The sequence below is a fragment of the Coccidioides posadasii genome, chromosome 1, assembly GCF_018416015.2.
Source record: "Coccidioides posadasii str. Silveira chromosome 1, complete sequence".
NCBI classification, from domain to species: Eukaryota; Fungi; Ascomycota; class Eurotiomycetes; order Onygenales; family Onygenaceae; genus Coccidioides; species Coccidioides posadasii.
In genome coordinates this window covers 7,993,760-8,015,349 of record NC_089407.1, presented here as the reverse complement: position 1 = coordinate 8,015,349, position 21,590 = coordinate 7,993,760, and the positions used below count along the sequence as shown (strand labels likewise).

Sequence of the window (21,590 nt, the reverse complement as noted above, 5' to 3'; positions counted from 1 at the left end):
CCGGGCATCCAGGCGACAGTTGCCGCACCATGACAACCGTCTCCCGAGCTTGCAGCCCATTCAGCATTCCACGTCGACGATTCTGCTCGCAAACTGACTGTAGACAAATCCAAAACTGAGATGGTGCCAGGAAGAGCGGTGACGGGGAGGACATCAAACCAGGTGATCGCTGCTTTGTGAAAAGCGGGCCACGAAGTGGGCTCGTGGAGAACTCTTAACTGACTTAGTGGTAAGTTTCGGGAGCGCACTGTGCGAAATTTCTGGTTGTCGGATCACTTTTTCTGCCTTCCCGCTGGCCTGGTTCTGATGGACCAAGTTTCTTCCGTAGGTCCCACCCGCTCAGCAAGGCCGTGATTGTCAATCAACATCGCCAGTCGAGGGACAGGGAAGAGCCGGACCGCTGCTGGTTCAGGCCTCCATTGTTTCGGCTCAATTTTGGGTCAAAAGTCTCTGCATCCAGAGGGACGAATTGGAGATGCGTACCGGCTGCGTCGAGACGTTTGATTTGCCACTTCCCAAACGCAGGCGTTTTGTCAACGGATCTGGCTCCGTAATCCTCGGGTGTTGGCCATCGGTGCAGGTGCTTCGAAAACGCCCTACCGTGGAGCATCACGCTTCAGATCAAGCCCGTTGCTTTTTTATATTCATGTTGTTGTCGTTGTTGGTGTTTGCCTTTTTTTTAAAAAATTTTTGTTCTTGACACTGACGACATTTGTGGAACGTGTCTCAGCAGGTGGGCCAGAAATTTCTGCTGTCGGGCTCCAGGATCCTGGGTCAACGGCCAACCGTGGTGGCGGAAATCCCCAACGATAGAGGCCTGGCTCTCATACGGAGGAGTTACCAGACGTTGTATGTCTGGCTCGGTTGGAAATGCAGACAGCTGCGAAAGGCTGCATCCGTGGTTCAAAGGCCGAGTTGGTTGAAAAGGGACAGCTCACCAGGCGAACCACGGACGCCGCTGACAGCCTTCAATTTTTCTTTCTTTTTTCTTTCTTTTTATTTTTTCCCAATCTTTTTCGTAGAATTTTCCCACGATATCGTTTCAAGACGTATTGATACCGAAAGATATAAAGTGATACCACCGTCATAACCGAAATCGCATGACGTGGTATTTTATCCATTGGCTGTGATTTAGACCTGAGTCATGAATATTTCACTCCAGTTTCACAGTCTTTATTTTTATTTTTATTTTTTTTTTGGTTCTTCTGGAAATCGTCACGCTTCGCTGGAATCCGGGGAAATCCATGTCCTCGGGTGCGATCTACTGCTGACAGCTATGGACTTGACTCCGATTTCTCTCTCCTTTGGACTTACGAGACATAGAGGAACACAATGATTTCGCAGATAGAGACTGAGAGAGTGAGAGGTCGTTGCCGGAGACGGGTGTCTGGGTCGACTAATGCAGAGCGAAAGGGAACGGTAGCAGGTGGTTGGCGGCATCCTTAAGGTGCAACAGGCTCACCAGTTCGCGGGCAGTCCGTCTTTTGGTTTTTTTTTTTTTTTTTTTAAAGTTCGCCCATCACGCACGCCAGAAAACGTGTACTCCGTGGGTACATTCATACATTCATACGTACTCCGTACACACGTTACATACAAACATCGGTTTGACAGCCAGCGCGAGTCGTTGGGATCCAATGGCCGGGCCTCGCTAAGGGCAGCGGGCAGAGAGGGCAGGGCAACAAGCAGCAGCAGCAGCAGGGCGGGTAAAACGCAGCTGTAACGGAGCCGTATGACAGGCCCGCAGCCGGCGTGGAAGCTCTCGTCCCTTCCCGCGTCCCCGGCCCAGGCGGCGGGCTGTGACTGGCCCACGCCGGCCCACCGCGCACCGCCGGGTCTCCAAGCCCCGCCCACCGCCTGTTTCCCCCCGCGAATGAGATCGCCGCGTCTGCGCTGGGCCGTATTGTCTGCGTATTGCGAAACCGATTCGGCCATAGCTGCCTTTTTCTCCTCTTTTTTCGCTTTTCTCTCTTCTCCATCTGCTTTTGCTCTCTCTCTCCGTCTCCGTCTCTTTCTCTCTCTCTCCTCGTCTCTCTGTGTGTGCGTGTGCGTTGTGGCTCTTCGTCGCTGCATTGTGCGTGTTGTTCTCGTCGCTCCCTGTCGACCTCCTCCGTGCGCCGTATCCCGACTTGCGAGATGGACCTCGTGCATTAACTGGATATCTACCCGCCGCATGTATAGCATATATTACGAACGCGATCCCGATCGTTCTGCTTGAACCCCCCCCTCTTCCCCCCAAATCCTACCCTGGGCGGTTGCGAGTCTGGCTGTGGACGTGGACCAATCACCCCCGGACTCCCAGTTTCACGAAATTTTTGGCCTGCACGACCTGCGAGTCCCGACAAAACGCACTCTGCGGGAGTGTCACAGCGTCGATACATAACCAAAAAAGACAAAAAGAAAATAATAATAATAAATTAAAAACGAAAGAATCTGCCCTCTTCCCCATATTTTCTAGACGGGAAGAGAGCTGTGTGTCCGGGATTTCGATTTCGTCCTGCTACCCTATCCCAACACCACGGAATCGGGCTTCCGCACATTTCTCGACAGCGACGGGCAGTTCTACCACGCACACTCACTTCATTGGCCGCCCCTCATCTGCACATCGCTTTTGTCAGACAGAAAATAAAGCAGGGGTCTTCCCTCAAACTGGCTCGACCGAATCCGTCTGTCGGTGCGCAACTCGAACTGGCTCTGTCCACCCTCGTTCTGCATCTTACCGGCACATCGGAATAGGGGGAAGGATAAATACTACCTGCGTCTGTTCGTCAAAGATGTCGGAATCTGCAACTTCTGCCAAACCGGCAGGCTCCAAGGAGGACGGTATCTCCAAATACATGAGACGCATGAAGACCGTTCTCAAAGGTGGCACTCGTTCGAACAGGAATTCTATCTCCAGCTTTGCCGATATCACCGGTGATTCAAGCAAGGCAAAGGCGTCTACCTCTTCCCCTACGTAAGTAGTTTCGCAATGTTCTCGGATCTGCACATCGAATGATAGGGAATTGACGAGGCTGACGTTCTCTACTATGAGCAGTGCCAAAGCGTCTGCGACTGTCACCACCGTAACCAAGAAGGCGGAACCGATGAGTGCTCAGGAGAAGACCAACAGGTGGAGCTCCATGCGGGAGGAGAAAGCTCGTGCCCTCTTCGCCAAGTACGGGTTGACTCTGGAGCCTGGCGAATGGGTAACTCCACGATCCGCGAAGGAGAATGTCGACCGGGTCGAGAAGCCAATCCGTATGAGGGTCCGACGCAATTGCCACCGTTGTCTAACCACGTTCGGTCCCGAGAAGGTCTGCGTCGGCTGCAGTCACATTCGCTGCAAGAAGTGTTTCCGCTACCCTCCGGCCAAGTCAAAGGAGGAATGTGAGGCAAAGGGCAAGGCTCGGGAGGTGGAGAAGATCGAAGAGATCCAACCCAAGGAGAAGAAGTTCGTCTTGACGATTCCATCTCGGACCGGTGGTCAAGACCTTGTTCGCAAACCTATCATGCAACGCGTCCGGAGAACCTGCCACATGTGCTCTACGCTTTTCATCGGAAGTGCGACCGAATGTCAAAACTGCCACCACATCCGCTGCAAGAAATGTCCCCGTGATCCGTACGTGTGCCTTTTTTTTTTTTTGTTTTTATGTAGGATTATATCCTAACTGACTGGTCTGCTACAGAGCCAAGAAACACAAGTATCCCGATGGCTATCCAGGTGATGCCGAACCACCGTATGAGCCGCCGGAACGAGTATGGCGAAAGCCTAGGCGCAGAGTACGATGGACCTGTCATTCCTGCTCGGCTTTGTTCCCAAGCGGCGAGAAAATCTGTCCTCAATGTGAACATGGGCGTTGTCAGGACTGTACTCGCGATCCGTACGTATTTTCCACCCGTTATTACGAGGCGAATCTCAGCTAACTTCTCTTTTCTCTAAAGTCCTAAAAAGATCAAGCCTGAGCCTGATCCGGAACTCCTGAGGCGTGTGGAAGAGAGATTAGCGGCACTTGATGTATCCTAGCAGCACTGCTGATTTCCCATCTCATGTCTGGCTTATGATGATTACCCCTTTTTTGGTTTTGATTGTCCCTGTTCTCTTAATACTGTTTGATCCCTTCACCCCTTCAGCCCCTCCAACAATCCCCCCAAGCACCACACTTCCCTCGCTCCACGAATTTTGATGATCTAACGGCTCTGAGTGCGTTCTTCGTTTCTACTCCCTCACTTAATATCATTTTGGGTGAGCGTTACCGCCAAAAAAAAAAAAAAAAGAAAACCATTCATTCCGGCTGTCTACCTGGTAAACACAACGAGTACCATGTTGCGCCCCATCCGACTCGACGCCTTGTTTCTAGAGCAAAACACCCTCCATCATCCCGGCCTGTTCCCCTTTTTTGCCCCCCTCCCCCTATCTCATTTTCTTTTTTTTTTTCTCTTTTTATAATCTCTTCCTACTCCATTTATATGCATACAGATACCAAAGATTTGCAGCTTGGTTTTTGGAGTTTTGATCAGATGAATTCAATCCTTACAAATAAATCAGGGAGAAACAGAGCAGAACGGAGGCGGGGGAAAAAGAAAAATAAGACCTCAGACCCGTCCCACTTCCCTTTAACTTCTACCTATGGTCATTCGACCTCTATGTGATCATCAGAAAAACGGCAGTATTACCTAAGTCATTTGATGGAAACAGACAAGCAAAGCGGCGAGACCCTGAATTGTTCTTTTTTTCGTTCCTTCGGAAAGCCCTGCAGAATGGTCCGATGTTCCATTATCGTTCGACGCGCGAAGGCTGGATCCCTGCCGATTGCTTCTGCACTCGCTGCTTGCCCCGTCCATCCTTCATACTACCACCCTAGATAGACTTCCGTGCATTATGTACGCACATATTATGCGTCCACGTGTAACAAACTCCTCTGCTCTTCGATTTTGGTGTATCGGAAGTGTAGAAGAAGTACCGGAGAAACCACGCCAGCTACTCATGCCTAAGTATGTACATCCCTCCAACTGACTCAAGACAAAAGAAACCCTGGGGGCATCCCCTTCCCCCGGTAGCCCTGGTCTGTGTTCTCGACCCAGATATCCATACATCCTCCCGTACTACGGAGGACTATATGGAGTATATGAGATGATCAATTATGAAGCGTAGCCATTCAAAACGGCGGGAAATCTTTTTGACTTCGACATCAATTGGGGCTGGATGGGCTCCTGATTGCACGGATTTCATGGGAGAGGGGCCTTTTCCCTGCTCTGACCCTTGACAGGTCCTGAGAAGTGCGACTTTGTGTGCACAAAGCAGCAGGGGAGGGAGGTGTGAGTGTGGGGGGGCGAAAGCGGGTTTTTCTGTAACTGATTTTTACTTTTTTTCTTGTTTTCTGTTTTGCTTTTTCAAATTTTTGTTTCTTTTTTTGCCTTTCCGGAAGTCCAGGGTCTACAAGCTTACTGCTAGGTGCGAAATCATATTGAACACTCCGTTCTTTGATGTTGATTTGCACCCGAAAGTTTCTTAATGTCTTGGAAGATGATTTCAGAGCGGGCGATGTAGTCATTAACCTTCTGCCATGGGGGGGAGACAGGAGATGACGACCTTTCTGGTCTCTTTTTTTGCTTCTGGGTGATAAACGCGCAGCTCTCAGTTTTGTCGAAGCTGCCCATGCCACGTTCAAAACTGCTGGGGGTTCATGTTCGTGGGAATCCAATCGGACGAACTGGACCGAAGCATGGCCGCTGTCCGGGATTGGGCGGGTCGTGAGATTCTTTTTCTTTTTTTTTTTTTTTTTTTTTTTTTTTTTTTTTCAATTCTGTGATCTGAGGAATCGATGCCGGTTGTGTTTTCAATTGGTAGTAAAAAAGAAAAAAAAAAAAAAAAAATCCATGCACAAAGCTCTCCCTATCTGGACATGGTACACATAGCCATACATACATATGACTATCATCCTAGGTTCTTCAGCTCATATGGACACAAGGTCAGGGCAGAAGAAGAAGCAGAAAAACATATCATGCCACTTTGTGGATCATCAAAAGAGAAGGATGTCGCTCCATGCTTCAAGACAGGGGGTATGTATGTATCTCAATCTGCGTCCGAAGCAACCCCCTCCCCCCCATTGTAATTCCACCTTCCTGAGCCGTGAAGCGAAGGCTTGCAAACCCTTGGTCCACGTTGAAATGAGACAGTCGACCGACATTTGATGTTTTCTCGCTTGGAGCTTGGATGATTCCAAACCCTGCCGGACGGATTTGCCCCTTTGGGGAGTGCTGGCTGGGCGATGAAATGAGAAAGGGAGTGAGAAAAGGGGCGCAATTGACCGCCTGTTCTCCAGGGGAATTTTAAGCTTTCTAATTTTTTGTTATGGGCGTAGACATGCATGCATATCCCGTATGCATGTACTCCGAAGGGTCTGGCGGTTAAGGGTGAAGACCTGGCTAGGTGCTCCCGTCCCCGCGCGCTTCTCGAGCAATGTGGACCCAAAGTGGTTTTTCCGTAGTCAATATGTACGCATGTACGGAGTACCTGGCCCCATTGTCACCCGGGGTTTGAAGCAGTTCCATCAGAGTACGGGCTTGGAGCTCGTTGAGCCCCCTCTCTACGATGAGAACACGAAGGCTTCTTCACTCCTCCTGCTAATCCTCTGGTTGAGTGAGCGACGGCGTAGACATGTGCGCAAGGAACGACAAGTCAATGGACAAAGGGAGAAAAACACCTCCCCCGTGAGCGCACCGCTCCTCTACACCGGTTAGCTCGTTTCGCCCAATGCAATTTATTTTCTTCCGCGACGCCGTGTCATGTATGTACAGTAACTACGTATGCCTGCACCATGCACCCTCAAAGGCGCCCCCCGTTGGACGAGTCAGCCCGACACAGAACACCACGAAAACTGTCACGTCTCAGAGATTAAAGCAACCCGCAGCTCGAACAAGCTTTGAAGAATTGCGCCCCCACCTTCTGGGCGAGCACGGCAGTCGTGAGTGAATGGAGGCTTAAGGCCGGGAGCCGTGCGCGGCAAAAGGGACGAAACGTGAGAACCCTGAATATTCCGTGAATTTACTCCGTGCTCGGAGTTCACCACGGAATACAAACGGCGCCATGTTTAGAATTGGACAAGGGCGGGAAGCGCCTGGATCTGTACCTTGGAGTATTCTCTCAGGGCTCCTGCATTCATCGCACGCAGCCAGTTCCATGCCTATACTCCGTCCACGCACAGTGTCCAGTAAATTCTGAAGCTTGCTCAGGAGCCAGGGACTCCGAAGATCATCTCCAAATTCCGGGGGACTCCGTGCGCCGTGCGAAACGGGTGCATTGCAAACCAATGCTCAACAGAGAGTCGATCGACGAGCAAGATCAAGAAACATAGCTGCGATTGACCCATCGTTTATTTTCATCGTCGGAGCCACAGCGCTAAAAACTACATCTTTTGAAAATTGAAGATCTCCCGTCGTTAACGAAATCACTGAAATTGGTCAAGCACAACGTGCACGATCTTTTACTTCACTACTCCGTACTCTGTAGCAACGTAACGTACCGCAAGGGGTGGTGTCACAACGCCCCCCAACTCCGAAAATCATTCCGGCTCTGTCAATCTCTCTAAGCGCTGAGAGCCTCGGCAATGTCAAAGTCCCGCTCATGGATCACCCGCTGTCCGTGGAGTGCAGATAACTGGACGAGCTTGTGGGGCCGAAACCTAAATGAGAGATCGTGCTTCGGGGTCGTTCTCGAAAGCCCGACAAACAAAACCGGCTTTTCTCGATCAGCCTTATGGAGAGGAACCTTGATATCACTTTTCCTCTGCAACAGTTTAAGCTCTACATTTCCAAGGCCATGTCTCTGGTTTCTTCGTCTCACAACGCCGTTTGAAGTGAGTTGTATGAACGCGCGGACTGCGCATAGATGTCACAGATATACGACAGATCCTGCTTTTCATGTGCCGCACCTTTCTAGATATAGATGGCATTACCGATATTAAGGCACGGTAACTCAGCCATGGATCCCGCACATGCATGGCCTGCTAGTTCAAGAAGTCCCCTTTGCATCAAGGTCCGAGATTCACCCGAAGAGTGACTAGTTGGTGCAATCCACCTCCCAGGCATGGCCAGAGGAAGGTGAAAAAGAAGAAAAGAAATTTCTTGTGACACCGATCAGCTGTTAGAACGCCATTGACCCAAAGATGCTGGGATCTCAAATCCTGAGATGCGGGAGCTGGGAAGAGCTTGATTTCTTCTGACAGAATTATCAAATGACAAAGCCATTTCAATTCCGCGAACGTGCTGAATGCTCTATATTCTGTAAGTGATTGTGATAATGCCTTCAAAACCCCAAGCCGCTGGATCTACGCAAGCAGGATGACAGCTTGAGAAATGATGAGGATTTGGATGCAAACCTGACATGAAGGCAGGTTCCACTGCATCCTCAAAAGTTCGTAAGTGTATCTTTCAGCTGGTCCAATCATACGTAAGGCGAATGGAAAAATAAATCAATTTAGAAATTTTGTTTTTTTTTTTTTTTTTTTAAAAAAAAAGAAAGAAAAAGAGGGAGAGGGAAGTCACTCTCCAACCAAAAATGCCGTCTGGGAGGCTGGGTTTTGCAAGAGGATACACTCCGTATCCCGGGTTGACTCCCTTGTTGCTGTCATCACGATGTACCGTCCCTGCACTTCCTGAGAGCCTGGTTGGTGCAAATGGTCGCCCATCAGCCAGTTTGTTCCTGCGGGCAAAAAGACACATATCAAATCCCAAGAACTGTTCTTTTGAGAGACGAATTTATTGCACCTAGAATTGGCGAGGAAAAAACAGGTGGTTGGGGAAAATGCCGTGACGCTTCACCCACGCCCCGTCTCTCCAAAACCTCGAACACCCACATCCTGGATTCCCAGGACAAACAGTGTTTGGAACACAGTCCCGAGGTGGTGGTAGCTAATCGGATCGTTGCGCGGGCTGGCCAAGTCCTTCGCGCTGGGAAGAAGCGGGGATGGACGCTGTAACGGGAGGGGGCGGGATTTGGTTGCAGGCTTGTCCTGCATGATTTTAGCCCCAGACCAGCCCCCAGGCCTGACACCGACCTCGAGGATTTGGGAGAAGTTTGGTGTTTAGCTGAAAGCCTGGGTGCTGGGAACGCCTGTGCGGCAAGGATGCCTCTTGTTTGCCCTGTGCCACCGCTTGTGCGTCACTGGCGTTTTCCAATAATGAGAAGAAAATGTCCTCTTCAGTAACATTCGGGATCTGGTGTGTGAAGATGGTGGCAAACCTGGCCCTGTCCTCTGCGCAGGACGTGATGCCGCGTGCTGCTGCACGGTGAGACTCGATGGGATGCAGCTGTCCGGAAGCAGAAGACCGCCAAGAACCCCAGGGTCCCGCTCATTTTGCAATGAACAATAAAATAAAAAAAAAAAAATAAAAAAAAGAAAACTTACGGAGTAAACAGGAAAATATTAATACGACGTGGTGAAATGTCCTTACGTGTTTTGTAAGTATGTTATGTATGTAACCAGAATACACGTTCGCAGTACCAGCACGGTACCGTCCAGCGGAAGCGTCTTTCACAGCTCGCAAATCTCGCCTTCGACAGGTCCAGGTTTACCTCTTCCAACCACGCACTTGATATCGATATATTTATGTACAGAGTATATCTACGGAGTACATCAATCTTCAGTTGCAACCCCGTTTCAAAGTATCTCCGTGGAGGATGCCCTCTTTATGTTCTAGCTTTTGTGACTGTCCAGAGGTGATATTCCGGCCCTCCCGAATTCCCAGTTCGGTTCCAGAGATAGAAAACTACTCCGTGCTTCAGTCCAATGTTGTCCAGTCTCTCTGGTGACTGGTCTTACTTCATGTCTGGAGCAGAGCTTTTTTTCTTTTCTTTTTTCTTTCTTTTTTTTTTTTTTTTTTTTTTTTGGAGAGTCCCTTCGAGTTTTCCGTTTCACACTGGTGATAATTGTAACTAACCCTGCTGCCACAGATCGATTGATGCGTAGCTGATATGAAGCGGTGAGCTATTTATCCAATTGTTCTTGATGTGAAGCCGATATGTCTATCTGTCATGCCCGGGCGAGTAATCTTGACCTGGAGAGTGCGACCTGCTTCTTCTAGAGACCGGGAAAGCCGAAACAAAGTCGAAACAAACTTCGAAACAAACTCTGATAAATTGGCGTCTCTCACAATCCGTGGTCTCGCAGGGGATATTCTGTGAATCATTCTGTGCCCAGAAAACAGAATATGCTCCGACAGTCGATGGATGAAGTCGTATGTATGCAAGAGACGGGGATGTTACTGCTTGCAACCGTACGATCTTCTGCATCTCAACAATGCATCCAGTCCTCCTCTCCCACATGTTGGTGGTCACTTCTTCCCTACCACGACGTTTCTAATATTGCGCTGGTGTTTGAGGTAGGATCCTATCTTCAAGCCACCAGTTTCTGTGCATCCCCACCAGCCACGCCATGGTCATATCGGGAATATACCTGCATGGTCTCCATCTGTCGAAGTTGGAGTCCCAATAATGAATCACCATGTTGCACGGTTGCAAGTATGACATGGGTCGCAGCCGGCTATCCAATGATCTGGAGTCTGGATTTGTTCTCGCACGAGTTGCGCGAGAACCTTCATCTTTAGCCGCAGTGGCTGGTTCTGAAGATTGGTTCAAAACCTTTTTTTCCCTCACCAGCGCGGCCCCCTCTGTCTATTGGGGTTTTATTAACGAGGATTGGGCCGCCGACATAGTTAACTCAATTTGACGCCTCCGCAGCGGTCTGACAATTCAAATGACTCAATAATAAATTACCGATGCAAAGCGACATTGGAAGGTCGATCAGGCACGTTTTACGAAAGCAGGCGCCCTGGACGTACCCAAATTGCGTATTCAAAACGCCCCCTTAGGTCGCCGAAACCAGGGTACAAAGTAGAAGCCTTTTCACCCATGCCCTTCGTACATGGGCTCCGGTTCAGCCAAGACCCAATTAGGGACAATCACTGTTCTTGGGCTAACAAGGCTGAGATGTGAGAAGGGACAGCACAGAGTATACGGCGTACAAGAGTCGACGTGGTGAGGACCAGATAAGGGGGAGCAGGCGCTGCGAATGAGCTGCTGGATGCAGGAACACGAGCAGACGACGTACGTGGACAGCGGCTGCTGAGGATATCGATAGGAGAATCCGGGGTACCATGTATCCTGGCCGTCCACCTTTCAATCTGCAAACCTTTTACCCAAGCGAATACTACCCAAAATAGATCTTCACGCGGAGAACCCGGCTCGAACGCACCTGGTTGGCTGGAACGCTCCACTAATCTCTTGTTGGGGATTAGTGCCGTGTAGCCTGACCAGGTTCTTCCCGGCCCAGAGTCTCCGAAACCGAAAAGCGTGCATGCCGAGTATATCCGGTGTGCTAGTTATTGTCTTCAAATCTTCAAATCTGAGGATTTCCCAGGTCCCGACGCACTCTCAAAAGGTTTCACCTCTCTGCCTGGCGATATCTAGCGGACAGGCCCTGGCATGGTTAATCGCAGAACACGCGCTGCTAGTTACTCCAGGCATCAGCTCTAAAGCTTCAGCTAACTATTTCATAGTCAATAGCTACATGATTTGAATATCATGGCTTTTGACAGCTTTATGCAATTCAGCCCTATTTTAGCTCGACGAATTAGCTCATGAAGTTTATCGACAAACATCTACTGCGCCTCCGTGCCTGCGATGTAGTTTATTAAATTCCATGCAAAGAGGCTCGGTTTTAAGCGAAGATGAAGCATATGTATACCTACTTGACATTTTCGTCGCTGGAAGAGTTTCAGAGTCTGTTTGGACGTTCCAATTTGCTAATTTCCTTCGCAGCGAGTTGAAGAATGCTTGAGCCGCCTATCTTAAGGGCGATGAAACAGGATCTAACCTTCAATCTGAACCTTGTGCGCGACTAGTTGTCGATCCTATGAAATTCGATGCTCCAAATCTCGTTCACGGTTCCTCGCTGACCAGGTTGCAGGGCAAGGAACCCGAAAGGTTAGCTCTCCTCACTATGCCCTGCGCCAATGACAGCGCTCTGCGACAAACCAGATTTAAGCCGTGTGGCTTGTGTGACCTTGGACGGCAGGACGATGCACCCATCAGCTCCCTGGTTACGGAGTACAGGGCAAGGTATCAAAACTCTGAAATTGCGGCCTGGTCTATGTGGCAGTGTCCTCGGCCTCGTACCCCTTCAAGAAACCTATAAATCAGGAAGAGGTGGACCGGCGTGCACCCAGTCTCTCCACTCGCCCTCGAAATCCTTCTTGTTTGCTTGGATTTATCCCTCAAATTCTCTCAATCATACACAATTAAAGAATTGAAGTCTCGGCTGCCAAGATCGACGCAACATGACCAAGGCTATTCACCTTCTCTCCCTCGCTCTCGCCAGCGGTGCTGCCACCGCCAGGACGATTAAGGTCAAAGTCGCCAACGGTGGCTTGAACTTCGACCCAGACGTCATCCGTGCGGAACCTGGAGACGAAGTCGCCTTCTACTTCACCAGAGGCTCTCATGATGTTACTCTGGGAGAATTCGACAACGCTTGCCAGCCAGCGGACAACGCATTCTGGTCTGGCACCATCAACCTCCCGGAGGGTACTCAAGGCTCTGCCGTCTTCACGATTCCCATCGAGGACACAAACCCCAAATGGATCTACTGCAGTTACCGGAGACACTGCCAGAATGGAATGGTTGGAGTGATTAACCCACCGTGAGTTTCCCTGATCGCCGTCAATTCTAATTCGACTTCTCTGTCACTCAAAATTCTTTTCCTTTTGCTCGTTGTCATTCTCCATCTCGGATTCGTCAACGCTTTGCTAAATCTTGTAAATGATATAGCTCCGAGGGCGACCAAAACATCGATGCCTTCAAGAGCAGAGCTGCTGAGGCTCCAGCCAGCCACCGACCAACAAGCATCAATGGTGGTACATTGAACGTGATGGGTGACGTTGATATTCCCGGCCATGATGAGGACGGCGAGTCCCAGGCCCCATCTGGCACTGGCGACGACTCAATCCGTATGGAGTCCCTCCCCCTATCCGATAATTCTGCTTTTTCTCTTACACTTCATCTTTGCAGCAACCGCCACCCTGATTCCCCCAAGCACCACCGACGGTCCTCCCCAGACTACGGGTAGCGATTCTCCCGCCCCTACTTTCACTGGCGCTGCTGCTCCAGCCCAAGGAAACGGCGCTTTGGGCGCAGTCATGGCCGGTTTGGCTGTTGGAGCTGCTTGGTTTGGATTGATTTAAATATGATTCAGAGTAACAAATTGTCTTAACATGTGACTTCGGTATAATACCTTTTTTGTTTAACTCCTTGCTTTTCTTGTAAGAGACATAATTGAGGATACTCTTTTTTTTCCTTCTTGGTTACCCCGGGATATATACTGCTTTGAGCTGTATGTATAGATATTGGGCGTGTCTGCGACCAATACAACAAAGTCATATTGATATATACTCCGTGTATATCTATATTTTTAGGCCTTCAGCCGTTGGCTTTTCGATGTTTCTGGCCCTCTTTGCTGACCGTAATCGGCATGCCTAGCCGGAATACTGCCAATATATTTCTTCGCATGATTTCAGGGTTTACGGGATTGTATTCTTGGGAATCTCTGGGGTTATTAATTACATAGTTGCTTGGTCAAGATTTTCATGAGCTGGTTTGTCGTGGTGTCTTTTCTTCGTGACCATTTAACTAGATAAGCTGGGCCCGCCTTGCCACGAGGGAAGAGAATCCTATGGTGGGTACAGTGTAGATCTGGTTGAACATGAGATGAACTGGCAAGACGTACTCCGTATTACTGATGGTATCCTAGTGAATTTTCCCACAGGCACGTGTGAAGCTCGACTCATACCAGGCAGCTCTCGCAAGACCGGAGTCTTCCGCACGATTCCTAGCAGACAAAGAGAATCCCGTTGTTTCATCCTATTCCACTCGAACCTTGCCACCTTGCCACCCAGTCAAAAGGTTTTCCATGAAACGGCAACCTCCAGGGCATGACTCGTTTTGTCATCTCACCGACATTCAAGTTTACCGAATCTGGTAAACTGGTGTTGCAACACAACAATAGACGACAATACCAAACCCACCCCCCCAAAACTAATACGCAATATGGTTGAATACCTGTTTATGGTTATTCTATCCTTCTCGTTAACTATGTCGTCCAATATGCCATTGAGTCCCATTGGGGTGGGGAGGGTAGGGTTTGGCTGATTTTGAAAATGTTCCTCCCCCAAAGGAGAACTTTTCCTTGATGGAGAGAGCGAGCGTCTTACTTTTCTTCCTTGAGAGCGTACTATTTCTTTTGCTAGCGAATATATCGCATTCGGGTACTCTGTTCTAAGCAATTTGCATCCTTATCTTTCAGCATCTTGTTCCGTTTCTGGAAAAAAGTCGTCAGAGTTTTGAGACTGGAGCTCGACTCCTACGCCGTTTCGAGCGAAGTTGGAGAGATTGTCAAAGCCTGCAGGCAGGATTGAAGAGCATATAAGCGCAGTAGTTAAGAATTAGGAGAAGATATCTCTAGAGTGAAAAGTTGACCTTGTGAGTAGCTAATCTGATGCTTGGTTATATAAGGCGAAGTTAACATCTTTATAGGACACTCTAACGAAGTCTAATCGGTAGTCGAGAATTGGCATCTTGAAAAAGAATTAAAAAATGGCGTTCAATTTTGGAATGTCTAACAATTCCACCGTTGCCGAGCAGCAGCGTATCGAGCATGGGCCTTTCGTTATCCCTTTTCCGAGGGGAAAAACTAGAGAAGAGAGCCCATTTGGTCTCCAATTGTCCGGCAACCATCGCATGGACAATGAACGAGTTCAGATCCGTATTGCAGCTCTTCAGCATGGAATGACCGTCTTAGTTGAGAACGGTGGCAACATCCTTACACCACGGCATCCGGGTACAAAGTCACGAAAGATCCTCGAAATTTCAGATGACTTGGATTCCATCTATGCTCGTTTCTATGCGGATAAAACATTCACGACCAAAGACCGTCCTTCGGGATACGTCGCTGCACACTGGAATGATCCCGCCAAGATTCAGGAAAGAATCCCGCGGAAGCAAGAAAGCCTGATGAAAGCGCTCTTCACGATCGCCATGTACGAGGCCAGCTTTCAACGGGCAAGGTTTGGTTTTGAGACCTTTCGTCGTCCAGCAAAACTCCGAGATGATAATACAATTGTTTCTGACTATTTGACAGAGCTGGTCAGCATGGAGCATGACGAGGCACATGGGCCACTTCCAGGCTTCGTCTTTGACTATGAAAGCAGCGGCGGCCATCCATCTATCGACATAGGCCCTGCTCATGACCACAAACTCTTTCGTGCCCTATGGCCTAGACTTCGTGCCATTGCAGCAGAAGACAAGGAAATTACCGCTATGCCGCTTCAAGATTATGGCGAAAAAATGGTGATCAGAAGGGTCGTCGACGATGTCATTGAAACAGTGCAGTCCGGGAAACGGCCCGACTTTCGAAGACTGGCGAGGGAGTACCATCTCTACAGGAATTTTGTCAAGCGGAGCTCGCGCGAGGATAACGTTATTATCTCACAGACCAACACTAAGAATCCACGGCCACATCGACGCTGGGCGGAGTCGGGGATACGCAAGCGGTCATTGTACGAGCACTCGTATAGGGTTTGGAAAAGACAGCGGGCGTTCAAACTTATGCGGCAACCGCGGGACAAATTGCAAGAGGGGCTATTCTCATGGGACATCGAAGACTTAGTTGAATTTTTCATAGAGCCACGTCGGTCATTGTACGAGGACATGGCCCGGGACGAATCTGTGATTCGCACCGACTTTAAGAGGGCTTGCCGGGAAGTTTGTGGCGAGGACGACCGGTGGTTTCAGTCAATGTTGAAGGGAGACCCCAGCTCTGGACTGAGGTTGAAGAAGTATGAATACCCCAGTGGAATTCATTGCCCTCCGCTTGGGCTAGTTGATACACAAGAGTTGGATGTAAGGCTTACCGATGAGCAAGCTTTTGCCTTGATTGATAGTATGTGAACCCTAACGACCTGTGAGCAAAGACAAAGATATTTCTCGGACTTGGTAGGGTGTCTCGGGTGGGAGACTGGCGTTCAGATTCGGTAGATGATTCTAGAGAGTTTGCGGGCTAAGGGAATAGGAGTATGTCAGACGGATCAGGAGCCAAAAAATTGGGGGGGAGGAGAGGGGGGAGGAGAAGAAAAAGGGAACATTGAGACAAGGAAGGTCTGAAAAATCTTTCTTGAATTTATGTATTTATTCCATGTAGTTAGACAGAACTACACGGACAAAAACCAAGAGCTAGAAAGGTTTCTGGTGTAGAAGATCAAAAATGGAAATAAATCTACGCATCAAGTCGTTGACTCTGCAGTTCAGTTCCCCTACTCTTCTCGTAGTCAATCTGCTTGTGCAAATCGACTCGATTGCCTAGCCCTCGTCGGATGATCCAATCCTTACTTTTGATATCCTCTTCCACTACTCCCTTTGGAAGAGGCGGAATCCGGGGACTGCCCTCTAGTCGTTTCAAAAGCACATCTTCCTCTGGGCGAGAGAAATAGACGAGGCTGTAGCGAGTAATATCCGCTTGAGCGCCAGGCGGAGACATAACTCGGTGTATATTGGATCTTAACAATCCATTGGTGAACTTAACCATGGCATCGCCCAGGTTGATAATGGCGTGTCCAGGAAGTGGCCGAACGTAGCACCACTCTGAATCCTTTCCCGGTGGAAGAATCTGCAAGCCACCAACACGGTTGAAGAGAATAGTCACGCTGCCGAAATCAGTATGTTGCCCTAGCGCCACCCGGCGATCATCTACTGGCTGTGGTGGTGCCTTGATGAAGCGCACCTGATCGCCAGTAGCATGGCCTAGACGGTGCATGTTTGCCAGTGTTGATGCTGGGAGCTGCAGATGCTCATTTAGGAGGTTGAGGATAAGAGTGATGATGGAATGAGCACTGGTCATGAAAGATTTGAGCAACGGGCGGGACTCGTGGAGTAGCTCAGGGGCAGGCCAGTGGTCGGCGACGTCAAGAATGTCGTCCTTTGAGACCTACGTTTGATATATTTTAGCATCGCTGCGCAAAATATTCTTACCTCCTTATCGCGGTTTATGACAATGGGCTAGGACGAACATTATAGAACTCATTGCGGTCACGATTCCCGTCCCTGTCGACGACATTCGAGCCAGTAGCTTTGTAACCAAAATACGAATTCTTTTTGCCGAAATCGTATCTCTTCTTCTCCTCAAGGTCTAGCTCAAAGAGGCGCTCGCCGACACCAAACAGCTCATCTGCCTGGGCAAGGATCGCATCTCCTTGCGTGGTGCCGCGGAAATCGAGGTAGAAGAACCCCAGGTCCTCACATGCAGTGCAGAACCTCTTGACTTCATCATTGTCATGATTTAGAAGCTTTTCGAGAGAGAGACGAAACAGAGGGGCAGTGACGATGTCATCTGGGAATGGAGGGATATCAGGGAAATTTTCGAGGGAGGGCATGGTGGCTTTCTTGTCTCTTTGGTTGAGAATACCAGTGTACCGATGTTTGTTCCTGAAGAATGCTCCAGATCATTTGGGAAAACATGATGGACACGGGCCTCGACGGCTTTATATTCGAATATAGTTGAATTTGGGAGGAGAATCTACCAAACGCGGGGAAATGTGAAGATGCCGAGGGGATTTGGCAGACTGAAGTCCGTCTCGAGAACACGGGATGGCTTGCGTTGAGCTTAAAGTCTTAGCGCGCTCTGACGGCTTGAAGGCATCGCGAGAAAATCAGGACGGCCGTCTCCAATTCTGCCGGCAACCTATTCCACGCTCTTGATCCTGAAGGATAAGTATTCGACCTTAGAAGCAAGACCAAGTTACATACATCAGCATGGGGACGCCACTGTCATCTTCCAACCAAGTCCAATCTCACGCCGCTCACCGGCTTCTCTCCCGCGCCCATTCCCCAGACACAGCGGAGCAGCTATTCGCCGAGAAGGTGAAAACCAAACCCCTTTATCTGCGACCTACCTCACCTACTCCAGCGGATAACCGGGAACGGAGACGTCTACATCGTCTACGGAAGAAAGGGTACTTTCTACGCAGGCAGAAACCCAAACCGCTTACGGCGCGAGAGAAGAGAGCCCTCGGTGTCCATGATCTACCAAAAGAAGAAATCAAATACGACATCTTTAAAAAATTGAATGACTTATGGGTGGAATACATGTGGGAGATTCTGGATTTGAAGAAACCCACGAATAAAGGCGCGAATACGGGACAGATTATCACTGCTTTGGCACACGGCGCCAAGCTAGCAAGTGCGGATTTTCATGGTGCAGAGCTTCAAGTCGTTAGGAGTCGCTGCGTTAGTCGGGTTGGCATCAGAGGCATCGTGGTTCGGGATTCGAAATTCGCATTTGTGCTTGTCACGGAAAAAAATGAAATGAAGAGTAAGTTTTTCTACACCCCTATCTGCATTCTATGGGGATTGCAATGATACTGATAGTCTGCATTTATAGCAATACCAAAGGAGCATACGGTCTTCAGGTTCAAAATTCCAGTACCTACCGGACCGTCTGCAGAGGATGAACAATCTCAGGCACCCGAGACTCTAAAAGATTTAGTATTCGAGCTTCATGGAAGTCAGTTCGAGAATCGCCCTGCGGACCGAGCAAATAAGAAGTTCAAATGGAAGAACCTCAATTATCTATGAAAGACCTTTCTGAAAAAATTTGGGTTGATAATGCATTGTGGCGACCTGCCCCGGGAATTGATTGGTCTATATTACGTCTCCTGTTGGGTTCCACTATGGGCATCGTGTTTAGCATCATGAAGCCACCCTTTCCCTATGAATAGGAGATTCCCCCCCTCGAGTTTCTGGTCATCCCACAACAACTTCGCAGGCATCCTTGGTTGATGTGGGATGTAGTTTTTCGGTGGTGAGCATAACACGCCACGTGGAGGATCAAGCTTCGAACCTCTGCCTATCCAAGCAATAATGTCGTCGCACAGGCACCTGTCTTCTCTTGAGAGAGTTTTGGATTTTTCAGCACCCTTGTTGCTGACTCCACAGCAATCTGATTCGGCGAGGAGTCTCCTTGATATATTCATCAAGGACTATGGCCTCGAACGAGCAACAGGAAGGGGTTACAAGTCTGCAAAATTGATACACGCCACGCTTGACTATATCTCTTCAAAAGACTCATTCTTAACTCTTTTCTTCACATTCCTGCATGAGAATTTGGCTGGTGTTACGTCTAACATTACATTGGCTTTATCATATTTTGAGGATTTCAGTTCTTGGGAGCCGGCTGCGCGAAGCGTTGTGATGGGTTGAAGGGTTTGCAGACTACATGGTTATTCAGTTCTTTCTTCCACGTGCGTTCGTGATGTCTCCTACCTGCAATCACTTTCTAACTCAAGCAGTTCAGGTTAGAGCCTCATCCGTCAAGACACCACAACCAACGCCCACCTTAAGACCGAGTCGAAGAAGAATGTACTCTGGATTCTGGACATGTTCGACCCTGGCATCACCCACCTCATTCATGGCCCGAAGATCGACAGCCCATCGAACGCTCTCACACTAGCGCTTGATACCACCGGCTCTTTGGCGAATTCCAGATATATTTCGAGCCTACGGGCAGAGCCTATGAATATAGGATTCATTCCGCCGAGGGCGGTTTTTTAAGCGACCCTTTCTTCCCTGTCACTCGCACCCTGTCGCTCAGTCCCAATCATACGATTGACCCGCCTTCTCCTCGGTTTCTCGGCATTCATCGCGCCATCTCACTTATCCTTAAACTCAGTGGCGCTGCTGAATATATAGAGCAGACTCTTTGAGACTTGGAACAGGTGAGAGCGAAAGCAGATGGGTCAACCCATTTGGGCGATATAATGAGATTAAGATTGATGGCTGGATAAACTAGTTAGCTGTATTCTAGTTAGATCAAGTCATCTTTTTCTTTTCTTTTTTTTTGACTGAGTCATTCGACCCGCGAATGATAAACTGAGACCAAGGTTATACGGCGTTTCGCTCTTGCTACCTGTACTGAAGAGTAGGAAAAATGCGAGGCCTGCCACTGATTGCTTTTAGAAGCTCATCCCGCTTCTTATCATCGCGAATCATCGCGAACTCCTGAGTGACTGTAGATTTCATCTTCTATATCCTCCAGCGATTGGACGCCCTATTAGCATATGACTCGAAACATGTGTACGGAAATGTTCTTATCCTACAAATATGGATCTGTTTTCGAACCCCAACCTCCAAAGACATAGCTAGTTCGTAAGAGGTCAATGTAATTAATTATTGGTGAGTGTCTACCTTGACAGGTAAGAGTTCAAGCAGGAATTTATGCGAGGGAGATGGAGTGAAAACAGTCTTCCTGGATATTGCATTAAGTTGGCCCAGGTCATAAATCTACTGTACATTGTGGGGAGCCCGGACCGGAAAGGGGGGGGTTGGATCACCAAGGCAACGGAATTCTTTACATTCCAGCCCATTCCAAACTAAACGTCCTCACAGTCCTTTCATCGGTTCCTTTTCCTTGCTCATCGGACGGGATTTCTCCGCCGATAAGATATCCCTTCTTTACACCGGTTCCTAGACGACCTCCAACAACCAAGTCCATTAAATTTATCTCCTCATCCCACTCAGAGGCGGAAACGAGGAAATGGGAGTGGAATCGAAGCGGATCACCTGGGTAAGCCATGTACTGGCAACCAAAACGGAGACCGGGAGACAAGAAATATCCTTTGGAATGCAAATGGGCGTATAAAGGATATGATGAAGGGACCTTTGGCAGAGAATTCCCACCTAAGGGTGGAGGTTTGGGAAAGAGAGCGAGAGAGTCCGCAGGAGTGACACCAAATACGGCTCGTGAAGTAACGGCTGAACTGGATTGGATGGGATCGTTAGTACGGTCGTCTACAGAACTAAAAAGCAGGTCTTCTGACTGTCCCTGTCCATCTTGCAGGGAACTCGACGCTTTTGATGCATCTGAGGTCTGAGATTTCGATTTTTTGGATTGCTTCAGCGCTTTTTCTTTTAGATGTTCTTTTTTGCTTGATTGGACTAAAGCTGCTCGCCGTCCGTGTTGCTCCAAGCTCTCAAGATGACGTCGCCGATCTTCATCAGCCAGAGTCTTCATTCCTTGATTGTGCACTTGTGCATCATCCACAATATAAGCAATCTTTTTCTCAACCAAGAGCCTAGCCTCTTCCGGCATAAGCTCTAATGGTAAACCCAGGAAGATATTCTGCTGCGGAATCTGAGGCAGAGTCCCAATGAGAACGCCGCAAATATTGTGTTCTCGGCGTAGATAGGTGACTGCATCAGTTGAGAAGAGAAAATAATGGCCCGATATGAAGGAAATGGGAATCGGGAGTACTGGTGTGTTGACCATGACGGGCACTATTGGGGTCTAGGGCTGGTTAATGCTACCTAGAAGTAACTGATTAGCATCAGTGATTAGGGCGTCGGGCAGAAACACCAGGCAATGAATGCAACAAAATCATATAAAAGAGATACGTTTCTCAATCACGTAGGTCCCTAAGGACTTCAGGGGATTGACAGATTATGTATTTGGAATAATCATGTGTACTGAAACAATTGTAAAGAAGGGTATGATCTTACCACTAATAAGACA

The 21,590-nt window shown here is 48.9% G+C and overlaps 8 protein-coding genes across 8 annotated transcripts; 5 read left to right on the top strand and 3 right to left on the bottom strand.

Moving 5' to 3' along the window:
* The first annotated feature begins 1,939 nt into the window (after positions 1-1,939).
* On the top strand, positions 1,940-4,595 carry D8B26_002443 (uncharacterized protein). The gene is made up of 4 exons (XM_003066339.2): positions 1,940-2,953; positions 3,035-3,598; positions 3,666-3,860; positions 3,922-4,595. The coding sequence occupies exons 1-4, from the start codon at positions 2,772-2,774 to the stop codon at positions 4,001-4,003; spliced, it is 1,023 nt and encodes a 340-aa protein (XP_003066385.2). The 5' UTR covers positions 1,940-2,771; the 3' UTR covers positions 4,004-4,595.
* Positions 4,596-9,671: 5,076 nt separating this feature from the next.
* D8B26_002442 (uncharacterized protein) lies at positions 9,672-10,407 on the bottom strand. The gene has a single exon (XM_066123831.1). The coding sequence runs from the start codon at positions 10,301-10,303 to the stop codon at positions 10,004-10,006; it is 300 nt and encodes a 99-aa protein (XP_065979906.1). The 5' UTR covers positions 10,304-10,407; the 3' UTR covers positions 9,672-10,003.
* A 1,908-nt stretch (positions 10,408-12,315) lies between these two features.
* D8B26_002441 (uncharacterized protein) lies at positions 12,316-13,218 on the top strand (the record flags this gene model as incomplete). The annotated part of the gene is made up of 3 exons (XM_003066338.2): positions 12,316-12,677; positions 12,806-12,984; positions 13,046-13,218. 3 exons carry the CDS (start codon positions 12,316-12,318, stop codon positions 13,216-13,218), a joined length of 714 nt encoding a protein of 237 aa, XP_003066384.1.
* A 1,408-nt stretch (positions 13,219-14,626) lies between these two features.
* Positions 14,627-15,979, top strand: D8B26_002440 (uncharacterized protein; the record flags this gene model as incomplete). Its single annotated transcript, XM_003066337.2, has 1 exon — positions 14,627-15,979. The coding sequence occupies one exon, from the start codon at positions 14,627-14,629 to the stop codon at positions 15,977-15,979; it is 1,353 nt and encodes a 450-aa protein (XP_003066383.2).
* A 325-nt stretch (positions 15,980-16,304) lies between these two features.
* D8B26_002439 (uncharacterized protein) lies at positions 16,305-17,502 on the bottom strand (the record flags this gene model as incomplete). The annotated part of the gene is made up of 2 exons (XM_003066336.2): positions 17,095-17,502; positions 16,305-17,012 (listed from the first exon to the last, which is right to left on the bottom strand). Exons 1-2 carry the CDS (start codon positions 17,455-17,457, stop codon positions 16,305-16,307), a joined length of 1,071 nt encoding a protein of 356 aa, XP_003066382.1. The 5' UTR covers positions 17,458-17,502.
* Positions 17,503-17,836: 334 nt separating this feature from the next.
* On the top strand, positions 17,837-18,658 carry D8B26_002438 (uncharacterized protein; the record flags this gene model as incomplete). The annotated part of the gene is made up of 2 exons (XM_003066335.2): positions 17,837-18,395; positions 18,465-18,658. The coding sequence occupies 2 exons, from the start codon at positions 17,837-17,839 to the stop codon at positions 18,656-18,658; spliced, it is 753 nt and encodes a 250-aa protein (XP_003066381.1).
* Positions 18,659-18,943: 285 nt separating this feature from the next.
* On the top strand, positions 18,944-19,282 carry D8B26_002437 (uncharacterized protein; the record flags this gene model as incomplete). Its single annotated transcript, XM_066123830.1, has 1 exon — positions 18,944-19,282. The coding sequence occupies one exon, from the start codon at positions 18,944-18,946 to the stop codon at positions 19,280-19,282; it is 339 nt and encodes a 112-aa protein (XP_065979905.1).
* A 1,107-nt stretch (positions 19,283-20,389) lies between these two features.
* Positions 20,390-21,347, bottom strand: SEN34 (tRNA-splicing endonuclease subunit; the record flags this gene model as incomplete). The annotated part of the gene is made up of 1 exon (XM_003066334.2): positions 20,390-21,347. One exon carries the CDS (start codon positions 21,345-21,347, stop codon positions 20,430-20,432), a length of 918 nt encoding a protein of 305 aa, XP_003066380.2. The 3' UTR covers positions 20,390-20,429.
* Positions 21,348-21,590: the final 243 nt, after the last annotated feature.

What these genes read in the sequence shown, in the direction of transcription:
- D8B26_002443 (XM_003066339.2), top strand. Translation starts at nt 2,772, where the DNA reads ATGTCGGAATCTGCAACTTCTGCCAAACCGGCAGGCTCCAAGGAGGAC. An exon ending in AAGAAATGTCCCCGTGATCC is followed by an intron (nt 3,599 to 3,665) that starts GTACGTGTGCCT and finishes GGTCTGCTACAG; the next exon opens with AGCCAAGAAACACAAGTATC. An exon ending in CAGGACTGTACTCGCGATCC is followed by an intron (nt 3,861 to 3,921) that starts GTACGTATTTTC and finishes TTTTCTCTAAAG; the next exon opens with TCCTAAAAAGATCAAGCCTG.
- D8B26_002442 (XM_066123831.1), bottom strand. Translation starts at nt 10,303, where the DNA reads ATGTGGGAGAGGAGGACTGGATGCATTGTTGAGATGCAGAAGATCGTA.